Source organism: Cololabis saira, chromosome 18 (assembly GCF_033807715.1).
Source record: "Cololabis saira isolate AMF1-May2022 chromosome 18, fColSai1.1, whole genome shotgun sequence".
NCBI classification, from domain to species: Eukaryota; Metazoa; Chordata; class Actinopteri; order Beloniformes; family Belonidae; genus Cololabis; species Cololabis saira.
In genome coordinates, this window is record NC_084604.1 from 25,583,680 (window position 1) to 25,601,924 (window position 18,245).

The 18,245-nt window shown below is 40.5% G+C and overlaps 1 protein-coding gene across 1 annotated transcript; it reads right to left on the minus strand.

Annotated features, from left to right (window-relative positions):
* Window positions 1–1,819: 1,819 nt before the first annotated feature.
* LOC133464556 (potassium voltage-gated channel subfamily H member 5-like) lies at window positions 1,820–16,722 on the minus strand. Its single transcript, XM_061746609.1, has 12 exons — window positions 16,614–16,722; window positions 15,167–15,290; window positions 14,028–14,134; window positions 13,779–13,907; window positions 12,922–13,037; window positions 12,427–12,810; window positions 11,875–11,964; window positions 10,902–11,331; window positions 7,498–7,697; window positions 4,851–5,103; window positions 4,500–4,696; window positions 1,820–2,899 (listed from the first exon to the last, which is right to left on the minus strand). Exons 1-12 carry the CDS (start codon window positions 16,684–16,686, stop codon window positions 1,820–1,822), a joined length of 3,183 nt encoding a protein of 1,060 aa, XP_061602593.1. The 5' UTR covers window positions 16,687–16,722.
* Window positions 16,723–18,245: the final 1,523 nt, after the last annotated feature.

The following is an 18,245-nucleotide window of genomic DNA, read 5'->3' on the forward strand; positions in this document are numbered from 1 at the left end:
TGTGTATGTTTTAAGTCTTCTTGCCAAAATATTAAAATAAGGCTGCTGTTTTCTAAATTGAGATTACAACTGATTTCTACTGAAGGACTCCAGAGGAGACCTGCCTCTCTCCTGTAATGAGCTGGGATAGTCTCCAGCAGACCCCCGTGACCCTGCAAAGGATAAAACATATAAAAAATGAATGGATGGATGGATGGATGGATGGATGGATGGATGGACTCCAGAGGACACATCCATATTTCCCACACCCATGATTAGATCTGTTCATATTTATGGTAACAACATAAGATATCAAATGACAAAAACAAAATCAGGATTTTGGTGGATTTGTATCGTGCACTACTTAATTCATGTCAGCAGGCAGTGAAATCACATGGATTTATTTATTTAAATGAAAATGTTCAAAACAATAACACAGATATTACTGCAGGCTCGTCCTTTAATACAATTAAAACATGTGGTGCCCAGAACCTGAAGATGTCTATCCACTTGGCCCTTTTTAATAGATTTGTAGAGAGTTGGGTATTTATTGTGTTAGACTTCTGAGTTGAGTTTTGGCTGCATGTCCATCAGTGGATGTGCTGAAAACAAAAAAAGTCCAGAAACATATAATTGGTCTAATGAAGCCCATGCTTTAATTCATTTTATCCTTTGCTGTCGTTCCAACGACCCTGATTAACTCTGATTAGTCCACTTCAACACTTTAATGAGAGAAAAAGTACAGAGATCTAATTTCATTATTCTGGTCCTTAGATGCACAAACAAAACATCTAACAAATGATATCAGTTTTTTTCTAATTTAAATACATAAAATATGCATTTTTGTGTAACACAAGACGCCAAACAGCAGATGGTGAACAGGCATCAGTTTTCATTTCTCATGTCACAACTGGCGGGTTCCCTCGGATGCATGCAAGGCAAATAACTGTGTGTAACATAAATATGTATTGAATAAAAGCAGACACATACTAACATCTCAGTAGTTCACACTAGCAGTCACACAGAAAACTAAACTGATAAATATAATCACTGAAATCCTTTTAACCAAACAAATATACCTGAGAAAGTTACGTGGAAGATTATACAGAGACTTTATTGCAATTTTCGTGCCAAAATAGTCCCACTTTTTTCAAGAATATAAATCTTACATCAGAAGATCTAAAAACCTAATATTATTACTATTACTGCATTACCATTAGCGTGTAAATGCTTGGGAGAAGTAGTTTTTAATAGTTTAACAAACAAGTGCATAGCTCGTGGATATTTTTGTGATCCTCTAACTCTTATGTTAACAGGATAAACATTTTTAACACTAAACATCTCAAAAACTAAAAGACTTGATTATCCATCATCAGTGTGACTCTTAACGAGGTTTTATTTTTTGCAAGGCACTTACAAATACCTGACTCTAAGTGTTGTTATTATGAAAGTAACAGTTTTGTTCCCTCAGGTCTGCATGTTTCAACATGTACCTTCATCAGAGTATTGTGTCCGAGAACAACACGTTTTTCTATTTGTGTTTTTTTTTTTTCTGCCTATAGAAGGTGACAATTTCTGGACATCAATAGTGACATTTAGTTTTTTCGTTTGTTCTTTATTTGCTCCTCACTTGTAGTTCACAAATATAAAAGTCGCAGATGTAAAAGCGTGTCATAAGTTAAAGAAAATTAGAAAAATCCCTGGGTTTTTGAGAAGGATTTCTGCATGCAGTCAAGTTTTAGGTGCAAGAAACTTCTTCCATTTCAGCAAAACATGCAGGAGGCATACTGTATCTAACTCAGCTTTTTTTTCTCTCTTTTTTTCCTCTTAAAAGATCCCTTCAAAAGGTCTCATCTTCTGCTTTGGGTGCAACAGGTCTGGAGGCAGGGACTGAGTCTGGACTCTTCATCCTCGCTTTTGAAGACGTTGGAGGCAGCGAGAGTCTCCTTTTAACCGACAGCAGCCGGAGGATCTCGCTCACCTGCGACTCCAGGACAGACAGCCGGCTGCCTAGGTTCCTAATGTCTCCTTTCAGCTCCAGCTTGGCTTCGTGCATCGTCGCTTGAAGCAGAGTTTGTTCGGAGGCTGTCAGTGGGAAGGGCCGTCTGAAGGATGCTTCGGTGAAGCCCCCCACACTGCCCTCCAATGGAGTCCTCTCCTGGGGGGTTTCCTCCATCGGGCTTGGCTCAAAGGAGCATCTTGAATACTCGCCTTGATAAATGCGAGGGTCGGCCTTTGTTATGTTAGGGTCGGCTGTTGCTCCCCCTGCTTGTCCTGAGAGGCCGCCACCCTCTGTGCACCCAATCTGTGCACCCTCCTCTGGTTCCTGGTTCTTGTTGGCAGCTGAGAACTGTTTTGGGGGCTCCTCTACCTTCTGTGCCTGCTTCTCCCACTCGGCAGCAGCAGTCTTAGGTTCAGCAGATGTGGCGACCTTAAACTTTGCCCACCCTCGGGCCCCTCTGCTGCTGAAAACGCCCCTTGCTGCTCCCTCCGCACCTGCGCCGCTGCTGCCCTGACAAGCTCTCGATATAGACTCCACAGTGGCTCGTGTGCAGCTTTGTGCTGACTTTTCAGCATGGGCAAACGCTTGTTGAGACGCTGTCACGCTGCAGCTGCTGCTCGCACGCTCTTCTCCTGCACAGTGGGGGAAGGCGGTGGAGCTGCGCTCCTGCTGCCGGGAGGAGGCAGGTTGAAACTGAAGGTAAGAGTTGGAGTCGGCGTGGAGGTGACGCTGCGGCTCCAGCTGGACACAGTTTTGGTCAGAGAAAATGTTGGACCCTCCCGGTACCGGAGGGTCTCTCTGCTGTCTGAACCTCTGGAACAGCTTACGAACCGGGTGATCCTCGGGGATGGACAGCGACACCTCGCTCCTCTGGCGCTCCTCCTCTCTCTTCACGTCAGCAATCTTTCTGAAGATCACCTGCAAAGTATAAAGTTTAGGAAAGGACAGTGTATTTGCAGATAGTAAGTAAGTAAGTAAGTACATTTTATTTATATAGCACCTCTCACAGAGAGAAACTCATAAAGTGCTTTACATACAGAAAAAACAGTAAAAACATGAGGTAATTAAAAAGCTGCACAATGTGTCTCTAAGGAAAATAACAAACAGAAAAGAAAGAAAGAAAAAGACAAAAAGAAAAGAAACAAAAATCATAATACATCAATAAATGCCTGCTCAAAAAATAGCGTTTTTAATTTGTTTTTAAAAATAGTGTCACAAAGACAGCGATGTGCAGCTAGGGGGAAACTAAATGGGCATAAAGACACTGAAATGTTGTCTAAATGTTATCATCGCTGTTTCTTTTCTAACCTTGAAACATTACTAGACATTGTGTCATGAATTACTACCACCATCTTTTTAGATGAATCAACTTCAACCTTATAATTTCATTGAAGATAGCACAAAGCAACACATCACATTAAAAAAGTGGGAAATTGAAATTGATTTCATGAAGCTGAAGTCACCGTGTGTTCACACCGCGTTGCATCACCTCTTCTTTTATCAGCAGTCTGGGACAACTGAGGAGAATTTCTTAAATTTTCCAATTTGTGCATTTGTGTTTGATCAAAACTGGTTGAAGTGTAATAAATACAAATACAACCTCAGAAAAACAACATATATGTTTTTTTAACTGTGATGTTAGTTATTCAACAAATAAATGAATGAATAATGTGGGCAATACTAAGTACCCCCTTACTACACCTGTAGCATTTAAGAGGATAAGTTAGAACCATGTACCCCAGCAGGTGTTCAGACCTCTAAGAAAGGCAGATGCTTTGGCTCTTTGCTGGTCTGGAGTATCCAGGTCCACGTTAACACAATATGAAGAGGGAAAGACATAAGCAATGCTCTTAGAGAAGGAATTGTTGCTCCACATCAATCTGGAGTCAGCTATAAAGCCATTTCCAATTTGTTGTTCAGAGACATTCCCAGGTGGAAATTGTTCATGACAGCTGCCAATCTTCCCTGGAGTGGATATCCCAGCAAGTTTAGCCCAGTGTCAGATTGTGTAACGCTCAGAGACATGCAAAGAGCAGCAGCTCAGACCTGACAGTCCACACAGAGCATGTGAAAGGTTAGTTTTCTTAAAGCATGGTATCACAAAAATATATTAGCAACTTACTGATGAGGAAAGCACAATATTGTGATGCATCAGTGGGACTGATACTGAGTATACAGTATAAGAAGATTGATCATTTAAACTGCAGAACTAGAATGATGACAAAACTGCAATATACTAGATTACTTACTACATATAGTTAATATTACCAGAAATTACAAGTTGTGTTAGGTATCAGTTTGGTTTATCTTAATGAATGCTGATTTTTTTTTAAAAGGGAAATACAGGAATGCCCCTAGTGTTTGTTGGCTGCATCAAGTCCAGGGGTGGGATAAGGTCCAAGAACAGCCAAACAACACTTTAAAATAAATATCTTCTGTTAACTTTGAACTCAAAGCAGCAGATATGCTTTTTCTTTTTAAATAATAACAAAGTATAAAGAGTTGAAGTAATTTTTACCCGTCTTCGTAGATTACAGGTGAGGATGAGGTTGCGGGAGAAGGAGTTGGCGAATGCTGTGTAGAAGTCCAGCACCCTCATCAGAGCCTCTCTCCTGATGACGTGCAGGTCACAGTAAGTCAGTGCTCGTACGTTTGCGCAGGCTCGAGCTGGCGTGATCTCCTTCCAAAACACGTCTCCAAACACATCCCCTTTACCTGGACGACACCAAACAGCATTAAAAGTAGATATCGGCTGCTGAATATAGACAGAAGAAGAAGTAAAAGCCCCCATTTGACCCCCACTATGGTTATAACTCTGAAAACAGGCCCGAATAAATGCAGGAGGCGAATCTATATTTGACCAGATTACCCAGGATTGCCACGACTTCATCGTCCTGGATGACCTCCAGCGAACCGGAGACGACAAAGCAGAGGGTGTCGACGCTCTCTCCGATGTGGAATATGAGGTCTCCCGGTGCACAGTGTGTCGTCTGAAACTCCACAGCGAGGGAGCGTAAGCAGCCGTCACTCGCCAGACGAAACGCCGGGTGATCATTAAACACCTGTCTGTTGAGGTGCACGCAGATGTCTGCACGCATGTCTTTGGGACAGATGGAGAGAACCTGGACAGATGGTGTGGTGTGACAACATAGAAGTGCAACATTAAAGGTAGTCGCGTATTTGTTTAATGCACAAATCACATTTACCTATTAATGTTCAGTTATTAATAAATCGTCAAGCCGCCTCACTGGTTGTAAGGAATTGTGCACAGGGAAAAGATTAGATAAAAAAAAACAAAAAACTAATGGTGAAAGTGATGGAGATTAAAATCCAAGTTTGACCAAAAGTCAGCACCACAAACTCCAAACTGTTCTTGCCAGACCAGTATATACTGTAAATGCAGGTTACCGTGGTTATTTGTTTATTTGATGAGCAATTGTACACACACTGAGCACTGTACTGCAGAGTACAACATTTCAGATGCCGTTAAACACTGGGATGGCAGCACCTGTGTCCAACTGAACTCACAGCAGTCTGACCAGCACTGATCCAGCTGGACCGTCCTATGGGATTTCTGGCTTGTGTTCTCTCCGATGTAAGTCGCTTTGGATAAAAGCAACCGCTAAATGACAGTAGTAATACTAGTAGTAGTAGTAGTAAACGCTTCTACAAAATCCTTGTGAAGCTCAGTTTGTCATAATTAGGGTTTCTTCACAGATTTAACAAACCCACAAACAAAATGTACATTAAAGAGCCGATGAAAGCAGCCACTGTGACTAAGTTTACATGCAGTCAAAATTCGAGGTTATTGCTAATATTCCGGTTACTGAAACATTCGGAATATTCAGTTTACATGCGTGAGCTAACAGGGTTATCCCTGTATACATGGTAATTAATCATTCGGGATATCTGGATCAAACCAGCGACGCGTGGAGAACGTGATTAGCGTCATTTCCGCTTCTTCCTGTATCCAAATTCAAAACAAATGCTGCTTCGCGCAACTTTTCGCTCACCTTCTTGTAAATCTAGCTATCCCTGTCACGTGTGGGGGTAAGGTGTGGACCCAAATGCAGGAGAGAGAGGGAGGCTGGAGGCAGGAGTTCTCAAAAAACACAAGGGTTTATTCCATGAAGGCAAAAAACAAAAGCGCTGCTTGGCAGGATCAAGATTAACTCACATATACAGGGATCAAAAACCAGGGGCACATGGAGGGAAGAACAGTACGGACCGACAGGCAAAAAAGGACAAGACCAGATATACACAGGGGATAACGAGACACGACGAGACACAGGTGCAGACACAATCAGGGCAAATGGGAAACAGGAGGGACAGAACTGAAACTCAAACTGGGGGGAAGTGTCAAACTCTGACAATCCCGGTACTTTCTACCGTCTACAAATGCCAAAATGTTCATATCCTTCATTACATTTATGAAGTAATTAGTCTCCTCCTCACTCCAAAAGTGTGGTGTGCTCTTGCGTTTCGCCGTGTTTATAAGAACTTCCTGGACTCAAAAGGCCAGGATTCCTTGCGAACAGAGCATGCGCAGAAAACAAATTAATGTTCTGTTTGATCGGGATATTCTGTTTGGCGTTTACATGACCGAATACTCGGGTTTTAAAGGGAGTAACCCAGGGGTCATATTCGGGTTTTTAAAAACTGGAATATGAGCAAATTCCGGTTATTCAAAGGGGTTATTGGTGTTTACATGGCCGTGCAAATTCGGGTTATTGCCAATATTCGGGTTTTAAAAGGGTTATTGACTGCATTTAAACGCAGATGCCACCCACAGGTTTTTGGACTTGCGAGGCCTAACGTTGGTGAATCTGACAGCGCACTCTGCATTTTTTTTCTTTTTTTTTTTTACTTCAAATCGCACAATGTACAATAAATTACAGAACGGATGTTGTGATGTATTGACGAAGACCTCAGATGTTATACGTGATGTGAACGTTTTGATTCTTGGCTATCAAACAGTTTGAACAAGGAGGCAGCTGATCAGAATCATCCTCAAGACAATAACAACAAGGATCTTCCAAAAGAGCTCTGTTGTCCACCTCAGGAAGTCTTTCTGGCTTTAAATTAACAAATAAAATGTGAGTCTGCCTCAAAATATGTATATTTTTCTTATTCAGCTTTTTTTGACGTTAACTGAACTTTAAATGGAGTTAAGTGATCTCTCATACCTTTATCAATTTTCTTTAATCGTACAAGATCCTCGACCCTGCATGCACTCAGAAATATTTAGCCTAATTTTCAGATCTATGTATTTCAGTTGCATATAAACTTTCAATCCATTTGGATAACATAGATTTATCATAAACGGGCTAATAAACTTAATGAGGTGTATATTTGTCATTGGAATGCAAATGAAACAATTGAGAATGAGATTCTTGTCATAAAACCAATAAACCCTTGTTTTAAACACATTCATCATTAATAAATCTAATTAGTGTCAAACACTGTGTGTTTATTTGCTCATGCAGTGAGTTCTTACACCCGTGGACTGCTGGTACCTTGTCTGTGTCGATGCCTTTAGACATGGCCCAGGTGGAGACGATGAAGTCCATGACCCTCTCGCTCAGGCCTTGGGGAACCTGGTAAAGCTTGAGGAAATCACGGACATTGTTGAGCATTTCATGGTAGCGGTTTGTGTTGGTGTACATCTGCTGGAAGATGGTGGTGACGTTTCCGAAGATGGTCGCATACAGCAGCGCTAAGAGGTGAAGACGAAGGACAGAGTCAGGAGAGTGTTTGCATACACGACATCAAGAGGCTTCTGTTCCAGTCAGTTTTGGATGGATGGATGGATGGATGGATTTATCTTCTACACTGTCTTTAAATAACATATTGTATTAATGGCTTTTAAGAGAGCTTTTACTCTTTATTCTATCCATTCTATGTATGTACCACTGGCAGCCACACACCCCAAAGCATGATACCTCCACTCCCATGCTTGACAGCTGGAAAAGTCTTATTTCCATTAAACGTTGCTCTTTCCCACTTACAACATACCTTTACTTTGGTTTGGATTTCACTTACACAAGTCTTCTGGGGGCATAGGGAGACACGCAACTCTATCACCAACTTCTTGGCTTAATTTATCAACTCAGTGACTAAAAATAGGTTTGAAAATGTTAGCAGAACCTTGGATGAAGGATGCCTCACTCCCTCACACGGGTGTTTTAGTAAGCGCTCCAGGTTTCTTCTACAAAACGTGTGAAAGTAGCTGAAAAACGCGAAGTTTGGTCGAGCAGGGCGACTGGGCCACACATGCATCATGCAGCGCACAACTGTAATATTTTTTTTGAAAAATTACTAATATTTGTTTTTCAAATTGTTCAGCCTTAAGCTTTATCTTGATCTCTATGTTTTCTTTGAGGAACTTACTGTTGTGATAACCATCAGGTTTGAGTCCGAGAATCCATCAGTTCGACTCAAAACACCACGTTCCCATTTTTCCTTATACAGGTAAGGTCCTAATGAGTCATATAAGACAAGATACTGATGTGTTGTTCCAGCAAAGTTCTGCACGTGTCTCTTTTATTTTGAAATTGAAATTGTGCCAGGGATGTTTATTTGCTTATTTTGTGCTGATTAATGGAACCTCATCATATTCCTGCTATTACCCCAACTTTTGAATACAACTGTACGATAGAATCCCCTGATTCAGTATATTAGTGAGAGGAGAATAAAATCCTTGTGCTGTATGAGTTAGCCTGCTAATATAGTCACAATACAATTTCACTAACTGTCTTTTTTCTTTTCTTCTTTAGTTGTCAATAACTGTTTTAGTTCATGAAGCATTTTTCTCAAAAGCCCAGTGCAATCGCAGGGACACATCAAGCGGTGCATTAAGTCATTATAATATAATTTATGTTACACATTTCCACAGTAAGAGTGCTGTGCTGCTGTGACCTCAAAGAGTCAGTCAGTATCTCTTATCGTGAGATTTTACCCACTCAAGGAGAAAATGTTGTCTCCACTCGCCCCAGCAGGATCACAGAGGTTAGGACGCATATCTAACGTGATGGCTCATTGTCCACTTCCTCCACTCCAGCCTGCAGGCAAACTCTCCCTTCAATCGCTCTTTCCTATCGCATAATTATCGTATCCGTAGCAGGAGATTTATCGGCCACAATTGAAACCGACACGGCAGTGTGACTTAGTGGTCTGTGGGATCGGGGCCCCATCAGAGTAATGGGGATTTGGTGTTGGTAGTTCGAACGCTTGGAGCGGGCTGTCACTTTCTGTGTTCTCGCTGCTTTTATTGCATCATTTTCCATGCTGTTTTAGAGGCCAAAGGTTAATGCGTGATGGCAAATTGTGACAGAGGCACTTTGGAGGTAGTGACACAAGGAAGATAAAACATGCTGATAGAAAAACAAATATTTATATTTCAATCTAAGATGGCTTCAGCAAATAACTCCACTAGTCCTAGGGTGGAGGAACAGATTTCCGTAATGAATATCAATATTAATTGATGCTGTTGTTACTTTTAGGTAAGAAATGTGATCTGGAGCCACTGTTAGAGCAGCGTTTACCGAGTTATACACTAGTGATGTTACACAACCAACCAGTACGTGCTGAGATCTGCACGTCTTTGACTTACTGTTACACAAGACTCTATATGAGCTTCATCCTGTACTGGTTTGCAGTTAAATCCCATTAAAAATTAAAGGGCACATGCAGAATGTAAGGACACAGAAATGCAAACACAGCAGAATTTAAAAAAGAAAAAAAAAACCAGAAGAGAAACTGTCAGACCAGATTATTTATGTGACCTTATCTCTTTGCAAATAACAAACAAATAAAAAAAACCAACTATTTAAGTCTGAGATTGAAGGTAACAATTTTAGCAAAAGCAAATTCACAAACGCACAATGCTTTTCTGAAGTGATGAGCAACCTCCAGACAGACACTTGCAGAGCAGGCTGTGATGGGCGCTGAACATGTCACTTTTTATTATCAGCGAAGCCGAGTCTTAAAATCTCCACAGTGGTCGAGGCTGCAGCGAAATGTGAATGGAATGGAAAGCATGCTCGCCGTGAAGTCTTTAAGTCTATCAAAGAAAAAGACTGTGCCTCGGACTCAATCATTTATTTATCTCTGCCAGGTATTACAGCTGGTTTTATTTGGTTTCTGGTTCATTTACATGAACAGTAAGAATGAGAGTGAGTTAAGGGGATATAAACTAATTTGCAATGTTAGGTTAAAATTAAAACATACCGAGTATCAGCTTTTACACACATGGAATGAATGATGGAATTTCCAATAACTTAAAGAGCAGATCAATAAAATAAGTCATTAAGTACATTACAAACTAATCCAAACCAGAGAATGGAAAAATCTTTTGGGTGCATATCCATGGAGATCTTGATCCTGTACAATATATATACCATATGTTGCTGAACCTGCAGCTGTTTCATGGCCAGCAGGACTGGGAAGACTGAATTGTCTTGACTAGCATGCAAGTAAGTGCATCCAAATTGTCTAATCTCCTGCTAATCTTTTGCTGGCACATTGTGAACGGGTGAATGCACGAATGAGACGAAAATGGCATCAGGGGATGTATATAAATATGTTTTCTTTTTATAGCCAAGTGATGACAAAACAGAAGAAGTTCAAAAACTATACTACCTGCACATGCTCGACTGACAAGTTAACAAACATTACATCTCTCCTTCAGCATTATATCACACTGCTTCTAAGTGGCTTTACTGTCATCTTAATGTAATGTGCCATTAATAATCACTCCAACCAGGGACAGAAATGATGATACACTCTTATGCAATATCAGATATATTTGATTTGTTTCCACTTCAGATAGCGCCTTAGATCATGGCATCATGTATATAAGTTTCTGTGAACTACTTTGCAACAATAGAACTTGAAACTTTAAACCACCGGCAGTACTTACAGCCCACCATCATCATCGCCACGGAGAAAATCTTCTCCCCGTCGGTTGTCGGAGCAATGTTGCCAAACCCAATGGTGGTGAGACTGGTCATGGTGAAGTAGAGAGAGGAAATGTACAGGGTGTCTTTGCTGGGCCCTCCCTCCCACTGGCCCGTCCCGCTGGCGTTGTAGCGGTAAGGCGTTCCGATGCTTGTAGCCAACTGGTACAGCCAGCTGTCCGTCTTGATGCTGTTGGTGGCCTCGTCAATGACCTCGTGGTCTCCGATGCTGTACCAGATGCAGGCGAGCCAGTGGGCCACCAGGCCAAAGACGCACACCAGCAGAAGCAGGACAGCCGCCCCGTACTCCAGGTAGTGGTCCAGCTTCCGGGCCACCCTCCCCAAACGCAGCAGGCGGATCACTTTCAGGGAACTGAAGAGGCTGCTGAGGCCCTGCAGGGAGGGACGGAGAGCTGAGTCAGACATACAGACACACTGGATGCTAAAAGTCAAACATTTTCTTGAAAACTACTCAAAAAAGATCAAATACTGAAATAAAAAGCCCACCTAGTTCCTTCTACTTGATTGTTAGGTGTTTGCCCCTACTATCTCATACAACCCATTTATGTTTCCAGTTTGATAAAAAAGCGCCAAAAAAAAGTGGCAAATGCTGTTATTTATTGGAAAAGAAAAGTTTGAGTCATATAACTTTATTCACCAGCTGATTGTTACTGCATCTGTCAGCTGGTCTTGAGTTGATTTTTACACATTTTTATTAATAAAAGCAGAGCCCTGGGTAGGAAAAGCTCAACGAAATGCTTAAATGCACTGAAACTTTCCATCTGGCTGCACCAGGAGACATGCGTCTTTGGTAATTATTCTGCATGGTTTTGTCACAACAAGGTACACTTCAACATGTAGTGCAATAATAACTTGAGCCGCTGGAAAACGTATGAACATATTTATCATGGCAGCTTTAAAAGAAGAAACCCTCACTGGAAGAAGTGAGTCTTCTGTCCGCGTAGAATTTCGATGGAAGTGTGAAAAATCCCGAAGATGACTCACTGGAGAGGAATGTGGGGCATCCTTCAAGAAACAATAAAGCAGAAATATTTTACAGTCCATATGGAGCGGGAAGTATCACTGTAAATCCTGTTTATGCAAGAAATCAATCTCACAAGAAGAACATCTATTTATGTTTCAGTTTTACAGGGCCCGTATTATACTCATCTACAAATCCATGATGTTGTTTGGAGGTCAGTAAGAAAAGGTTAACATGCTGTAATGTTCCTCTCGCTGCCAAAGACACAGGTAGAGGAGTGACTATTTTATCTCTGCTTTCCGTGTAGCTTTGGCTTGTGAACGTGCTACTAACGCTAAAACTAATACTTCTATTTCCCTTGTAATTTATTGGTTTGAAGTAATCTATCATTGGATGCATTACTATCAAAAAAGGTAATAAAATGACTTTACACGTGTATAAAAAGACTATAATGCATCAAAATAAAAAGGGAAATACCCAAAAAGCATAAAAAAAGGTTTATTCACCTCCTCAAAGGCATTGATGACATCGTAGGGCAGACAGGACAGAAGGTCGATGACAAACCACGTCTTCATGTAATTCATTCGAATGAGCCGGGCGTCCGATACGACCTCTCCAGCTGGACCCACAAACGTGGTGTGGAAGTTGAGCACAATGTCAATGAGAAAGATGATGTCAACAACACTGTCCACCACCAGCCAAGCCAAGTTGTTCTGCTTGGTCTTAAAGGAAACGTTATAGGGCACCATGATGGCGGTGTAGAAGGTGAGGATGAGGATGACCCAGTCCCAGGTGGTCTTGAAGGTGCAGTAGTGCAGGATGATGTGCGGAGGGGTCTTAGGGGCCTCCTGTTTGTACTGGGGGAGAATGTCTGATCCCAACTGGAGAGCCTTTCAGTGAGAGGACACAGAATTTAGAGCAGAATCGCGTGTTAAGTATCCCCGAACGAAGATACTTGAACAGACTTTACTCGCCGAACTTCTCCAGTCGGGCCGGCTCACCTCAGCCAGTCTGGACGGCTTGTGGCTGACCTCAGTCGTGTTCAGTGGGGCCAGCTGCTGCACCTGGTTGCGATTGTTGGTAAGCGCCCGCGTGAGTCTGGCAAACTTTGCCCATCCTTTTATATTGAAGGTGGACAAAAGGAACAAAAGCATGCAAAATTCACTTTGTAGATGGTGGGAAGTGAACATCACTTTGTGTCCAGTGAAACTGAGACTGATATTATAGTTAAAACTTGTGACGCATGCTTTCAATATTTATTTAGCATGAAGTTTTCAATGAACTCAGACTTTAAATTGCATTTCTGCGCTCAGTTTGTCCCGATATGTTTAGCTTTAGATGCACATTTTGTAACATCAACCCCATGAATCTATATTAATATAATCTTACGAGCAGCTCTATATTATTCTGGGATGACGCATATAAATGCTCAGGAGGCTTGCTGGTGGTTCAGCCGTTACTGTAAAACCTGTCGTGTGTGTACAAGCACTATTTTCATACAGCTTTTTCCCGTGTGGCCTGACTGTCCTTTCTTTCTACTCAATGTCTGCAAAACGTCTAAGTGGCCCGGTCTGTCCCCAGGGACATGGCCCCGCGTGGACCTTCAGAGAGCCGTGTTCACTGACCTGGACACACAACACCTGGACGGCTCTAGCTTACACACCAGGAGACACATGTCAGTTAAGTCACAGCCTCTCGTGTGCACTCAAGAGTTTTGGCTGTCTTTTACTAGAATGGTTAGATTGTTTTTTTCTTTTTTTCTCCGAGACAGGCCCTGACAGTGCAGTATAAAATACTCTGTACCACCCAACGCCATCAGGTTGAACCCTCTTTGTCACACAGATGAACTCGCTCTTACCTCTGGCTGATTCGTCTTCAATGGGCTGCTTAAAAAGCGTAATGTCTCTGAATGTGCAGAGGAAGAGCACGACTTTGTTGTTTTCATTTCTGATCGGGGCTATCTGCATGCAGAGCCAGATCGGTTTTCCTATTGAAACAAAGAAAAAAAAGAGAAGAAAAAATGTACAGTAAATTTTAAATGTAAATGTCTTTTTGATGATTTCTTTTTTCCTTTTTAAAAAAAATAATAATATGTCATTATACTTACTATTCTTTGTATAGAGAAGCACCTCATAGAAAGTGGACTCATAGCTGTCAAAGGTTTGTCTGATTTTGTCCATAGTCTTTTTATCAGTCAGGTCACCATACATGAAACTGGAAAAGAGGAACAGTTAAGAAAAATAAACAGTCGTTGTTACAGAGTTTTTCTTAAAATGAAACATACAAACCAGTAATTATATAATCTGAAGGCGCAAACCCCCCTCAGACCCCCAACAGGTCAAAGCAGATGGCCGCCCTGCCTGATGCTGGTTCTGCTGGAGGTTTGTTTTGTTTCTTGCTGTTTTTTTTTACCCCAGTTCAATAGTTTTTTTCCTCTCTACTGTTGCTACGTGCTTGTTCAAAGTGAAGATTTTATGCAATCTGCTGGGTTCCTTTGAAAGTCTGTTGCTTTTTTTAAGAATTTGGATTATTGTATATGAACTTTGAATCTGGACCCTATCAGACTGAATTAACTATAATAAATTGGAAATATAATGAGACTGACTTGGATTGTCTTTGATTGGACTGTATTGGACTTTTATTGATTTAAAAAGGGGAGTGGTAGCTTAGTGGTTACAAAGGTGGGCCAGGGTCTGGACCCAGGTTCAAGTCCCCGGATTGCAACCTAGGTGAACCACTTTGGGCCTCTGAGCAAGGCCCTTAACCCTAACTGCTCCCGGTGCTGTAAAAATGGGGGCCCACTGCTTCTAGTCTAACTACAGATGCGTTAAAAGCAGATTATTTTAAATCTGTGTATTGTTTTAGAGCAAAAATGTTTTATTCAAAAAAGGAAATCCTGACCAAGGATTTGTTTTTTATGTTTTATGTTACGGTTATGTTTGCATTTTTCATTGAAGACTATTGTTTTAAATCTGGGATGGTCTGAGCTCAGGACCCTCAAAACATACAAAACCTATATTCTGACAATATATCTAAAAAAATAAGTTATGTATTTTATAATATATAGTGAATTCAAACTCAAAGTTAAAGCTCTGAGAGTTTTTGTGTCAAACAATTAGTCACGCATGCAAGTTTTCAATCAGCCAGCGACAAAAAGAGTCTTAAAGCAAAAGAGAAATTGAGCCTAACCCCTTGATCCACCGCACCTCCACATTCGGGTTCGTTATAGCACAGATGGCATCTTACTTGCACGTGCTGCTCCTGTGCATGACCTCAGCTCTGTGGTATCCAGACAGTTTGCAGAATCCATCGTTGCTGTACACAACCGGCCAATCCACAATCTGTGCATTCCCCAACAGGAAACTGGTTTCTGAGACAAAACAAATACTGGACTGATGTCACAATCAGGACACCTCCACCTCTTCATACATCCAGCTGGCATCACAGTCTAATAATAAATCACAGTAAAGTAAATTCTCCAGCTGTTATCATTGGGCCACAAGGCCACATGCAAAGTTATCAATATTTAAAGCAGTAGTGATCAGATGAAGGACTTTGCATTCTTAATAGAAATTAAATGTTTATGAGGACCTGAAAGGTTCCCCAGGTACACAACAAATTAGTTTTCAGTCTGGAGAGAAAGCAGTAAACATATTTTCTCAGAGTTGGTTTATGCACTACATCCTGTACACCACATTAAAATGAAGAGTTTCCACTCTGCTGACTCTTCTGATAAAAAAATGTGTCAATAATGACTCATTTTCAGTTCATATTCACACATGAAATTTGACTGTAACAAATATCTGCGCTGAAAAGAAGATATATTCAGTATTTTTGTTTTAAATTGGGCTGTTTGTAACAAAAACCCCAAAAATCTTGTCTCTCCTTGTCTCATGAAGAAACTGTCAGGCTGCATCTCGTGCAGACATCTCACGCAGGCAGCAGTGCTACTGGAAACCATTACAGCAAAACAATGCTCTACTGAGTGGGGCATGCTGTATGCCCCAACAGAAGCTAAAAAGCATAAAATGCAATGAGGCACCATATAAAGATAAACCACATTAACAACCCTCTAAACGGAAAGAAAGAATTCCTCTTTTAATAAGAGTGATAATGCATGTTCTCATATTCACTCTCTGGACATATCTGTTCCTGTGAGAGCTGAACTAAAGCAAAAATCCACAAGACAATGTCACAGCACCATGCATCACACCTTATTTATAACGTCTTCTGATAATATTATCATATTTAACTTATTGATTTACTGTCACAGTCATGAACCTATTACACTGAAAACGATTCATGTTATCCTCTGATACAGGCTCTATAAATGACGTCCAGGTTTCTTCAAGCCTCATTTAATTGTGCATCAACCAGAAGATCAACTCTTTTCTAATACAGAGCAGCAATACAAGAGCAGGTGAATGGGCTTTGGAACATATTTTAGAGCAGTGTGATAATTAAGGAGATTTTTTTTAAGAGTTGGACATTACATAGACCCTTTAATATTAATGATGATATTTTTAATAATAATAATAATAGAGACAAAGTTGTAACATAATTAATGAATTGATTTATTTTGCTCCAAATGAAAAGGGTCCAAAAAAAAAAAAAAGAAAAAAAAGAAAAAGAAGTACTTCAGCATCCCAGCTCTGATTGGCCACTTAAATGATTTAAAGTGCGTGAAACTCACCGCTGGAGCGCCGGACGATGTTCTCCAGGAAGGTGTTCTGCGGAGCCACCAGCCCTCTCTTGCCGCTGTGCATGACGGAGAGTCCGGATGGAGATTGGAGATGCGCGGCGGTTCCTGCTCCAACTAACAAGCACTCTCAGCATCCGCAGACTGAGCAACTCCAGCGTGGACCACAAAGGTCACAGTAGACACGATGGTGGCTGCGACATCCAAACATGCCTGCAAAAATAAAAGCCTCCTTTGCAGATGTTAAAAAAGTATAATTAAACGTATTATACTAACATTTTCGGCTGCCTAAATGATGATTGCCCTCTCCTTGTAGGTTTCATAGCATGCAAAGATAGTCACCGTGATTTGTAAGAACTCAAACGTTGCGCTTTAAACTGGGTCATTCGTGGTAAGGCCACACTGGCAAAGATACTCTTATTTTGAAGGAAACTCTTTGATTTTCCGCCACGATTCTGTTATTATTTTCTCTGACTTTTTAGACACAACCTTTTTCATTCTTCATAATTTTTGAATTCTAATTTGTAGTCACAGCAGAATGTAATATTTATTTGCAATCATTCAAACATTGTGCCCATAATTCATGTTTTCTTCTTGACAGTTGATTGGAAAAGTGTTTGATTGTATTTTAGCAGCTGTTTGCATATAGGCCTAGTAAAAAAAAAAAAAGTATTTCATTCAAATTCAAATATATTTGTCAATTCAGTGACTATCGCCGTGGAAAAAACCTCAACGTGCAGTTCACTGAATGACCACTAGGGGCTGGCTACAAAAGTGAGTCAATACTGAAAACCCAACACAACTCACTGTCGTCGACTCAGTCATGTGGATACTCTCAAAACCTTGAAATAAGGAAATTGGAAGTCCTTTTCTTTTGTTCTTGAAGAATTTTACCTTCTATCCTCAGGACTTCATTTGAACGGACAACTTTTTTACTGGGTTGATCTTTCTATCTAAATTATTCATAATCACTGGAAATATCTACATCTCATGACCTGAAAGACAGTTACATTTTACGAGGATTCTACCCTTTATGATCTTTGTACAAATATAAATATACATTTGGCACTTCAGAGAAATTAAGAAGCTTGTAATAACTGAGGTTCATTTCTTTTCATTATCATCCTGATGGTGTGGATTCATCACTTCCATGTGTGTGAATCATTCCTATTTCATTTAAATTATGTTCTTTTATTTTCCATTTTGCTTTTATATATGGTGTCTTGGTATGTGTTTGCTGAGATTACTGAGGTTAATCTCAAAAAAGCATTACATTTCAGTAAAAGTTTGAAATACTGGTACAACATGCTTTGGAAATTGTTTTTAAAAAGTGAGATAAGTAAAAATAGTTTTTTTTAAAGAAAAAAGAAATTATCTTAATTTAATTCCCTAATTTAAAATAATACTTTACAAAACATACCAAATATTAAAAGGATTTATGGTGTAATTTTACATTTAAAATGTGGTGATTCTTTTTAATCTCACTTTTACCACTTTATTGCATCACCTCTTCTCCTTTAAAAACATGTTATTAGCATTATATACTAAAGAGTGTAGCTGTTGTGGACTTGACAGGAGATGTCTCACCCCTCATGTAGGCTGGGATCTGAGGCAGTTGGAGCTTGT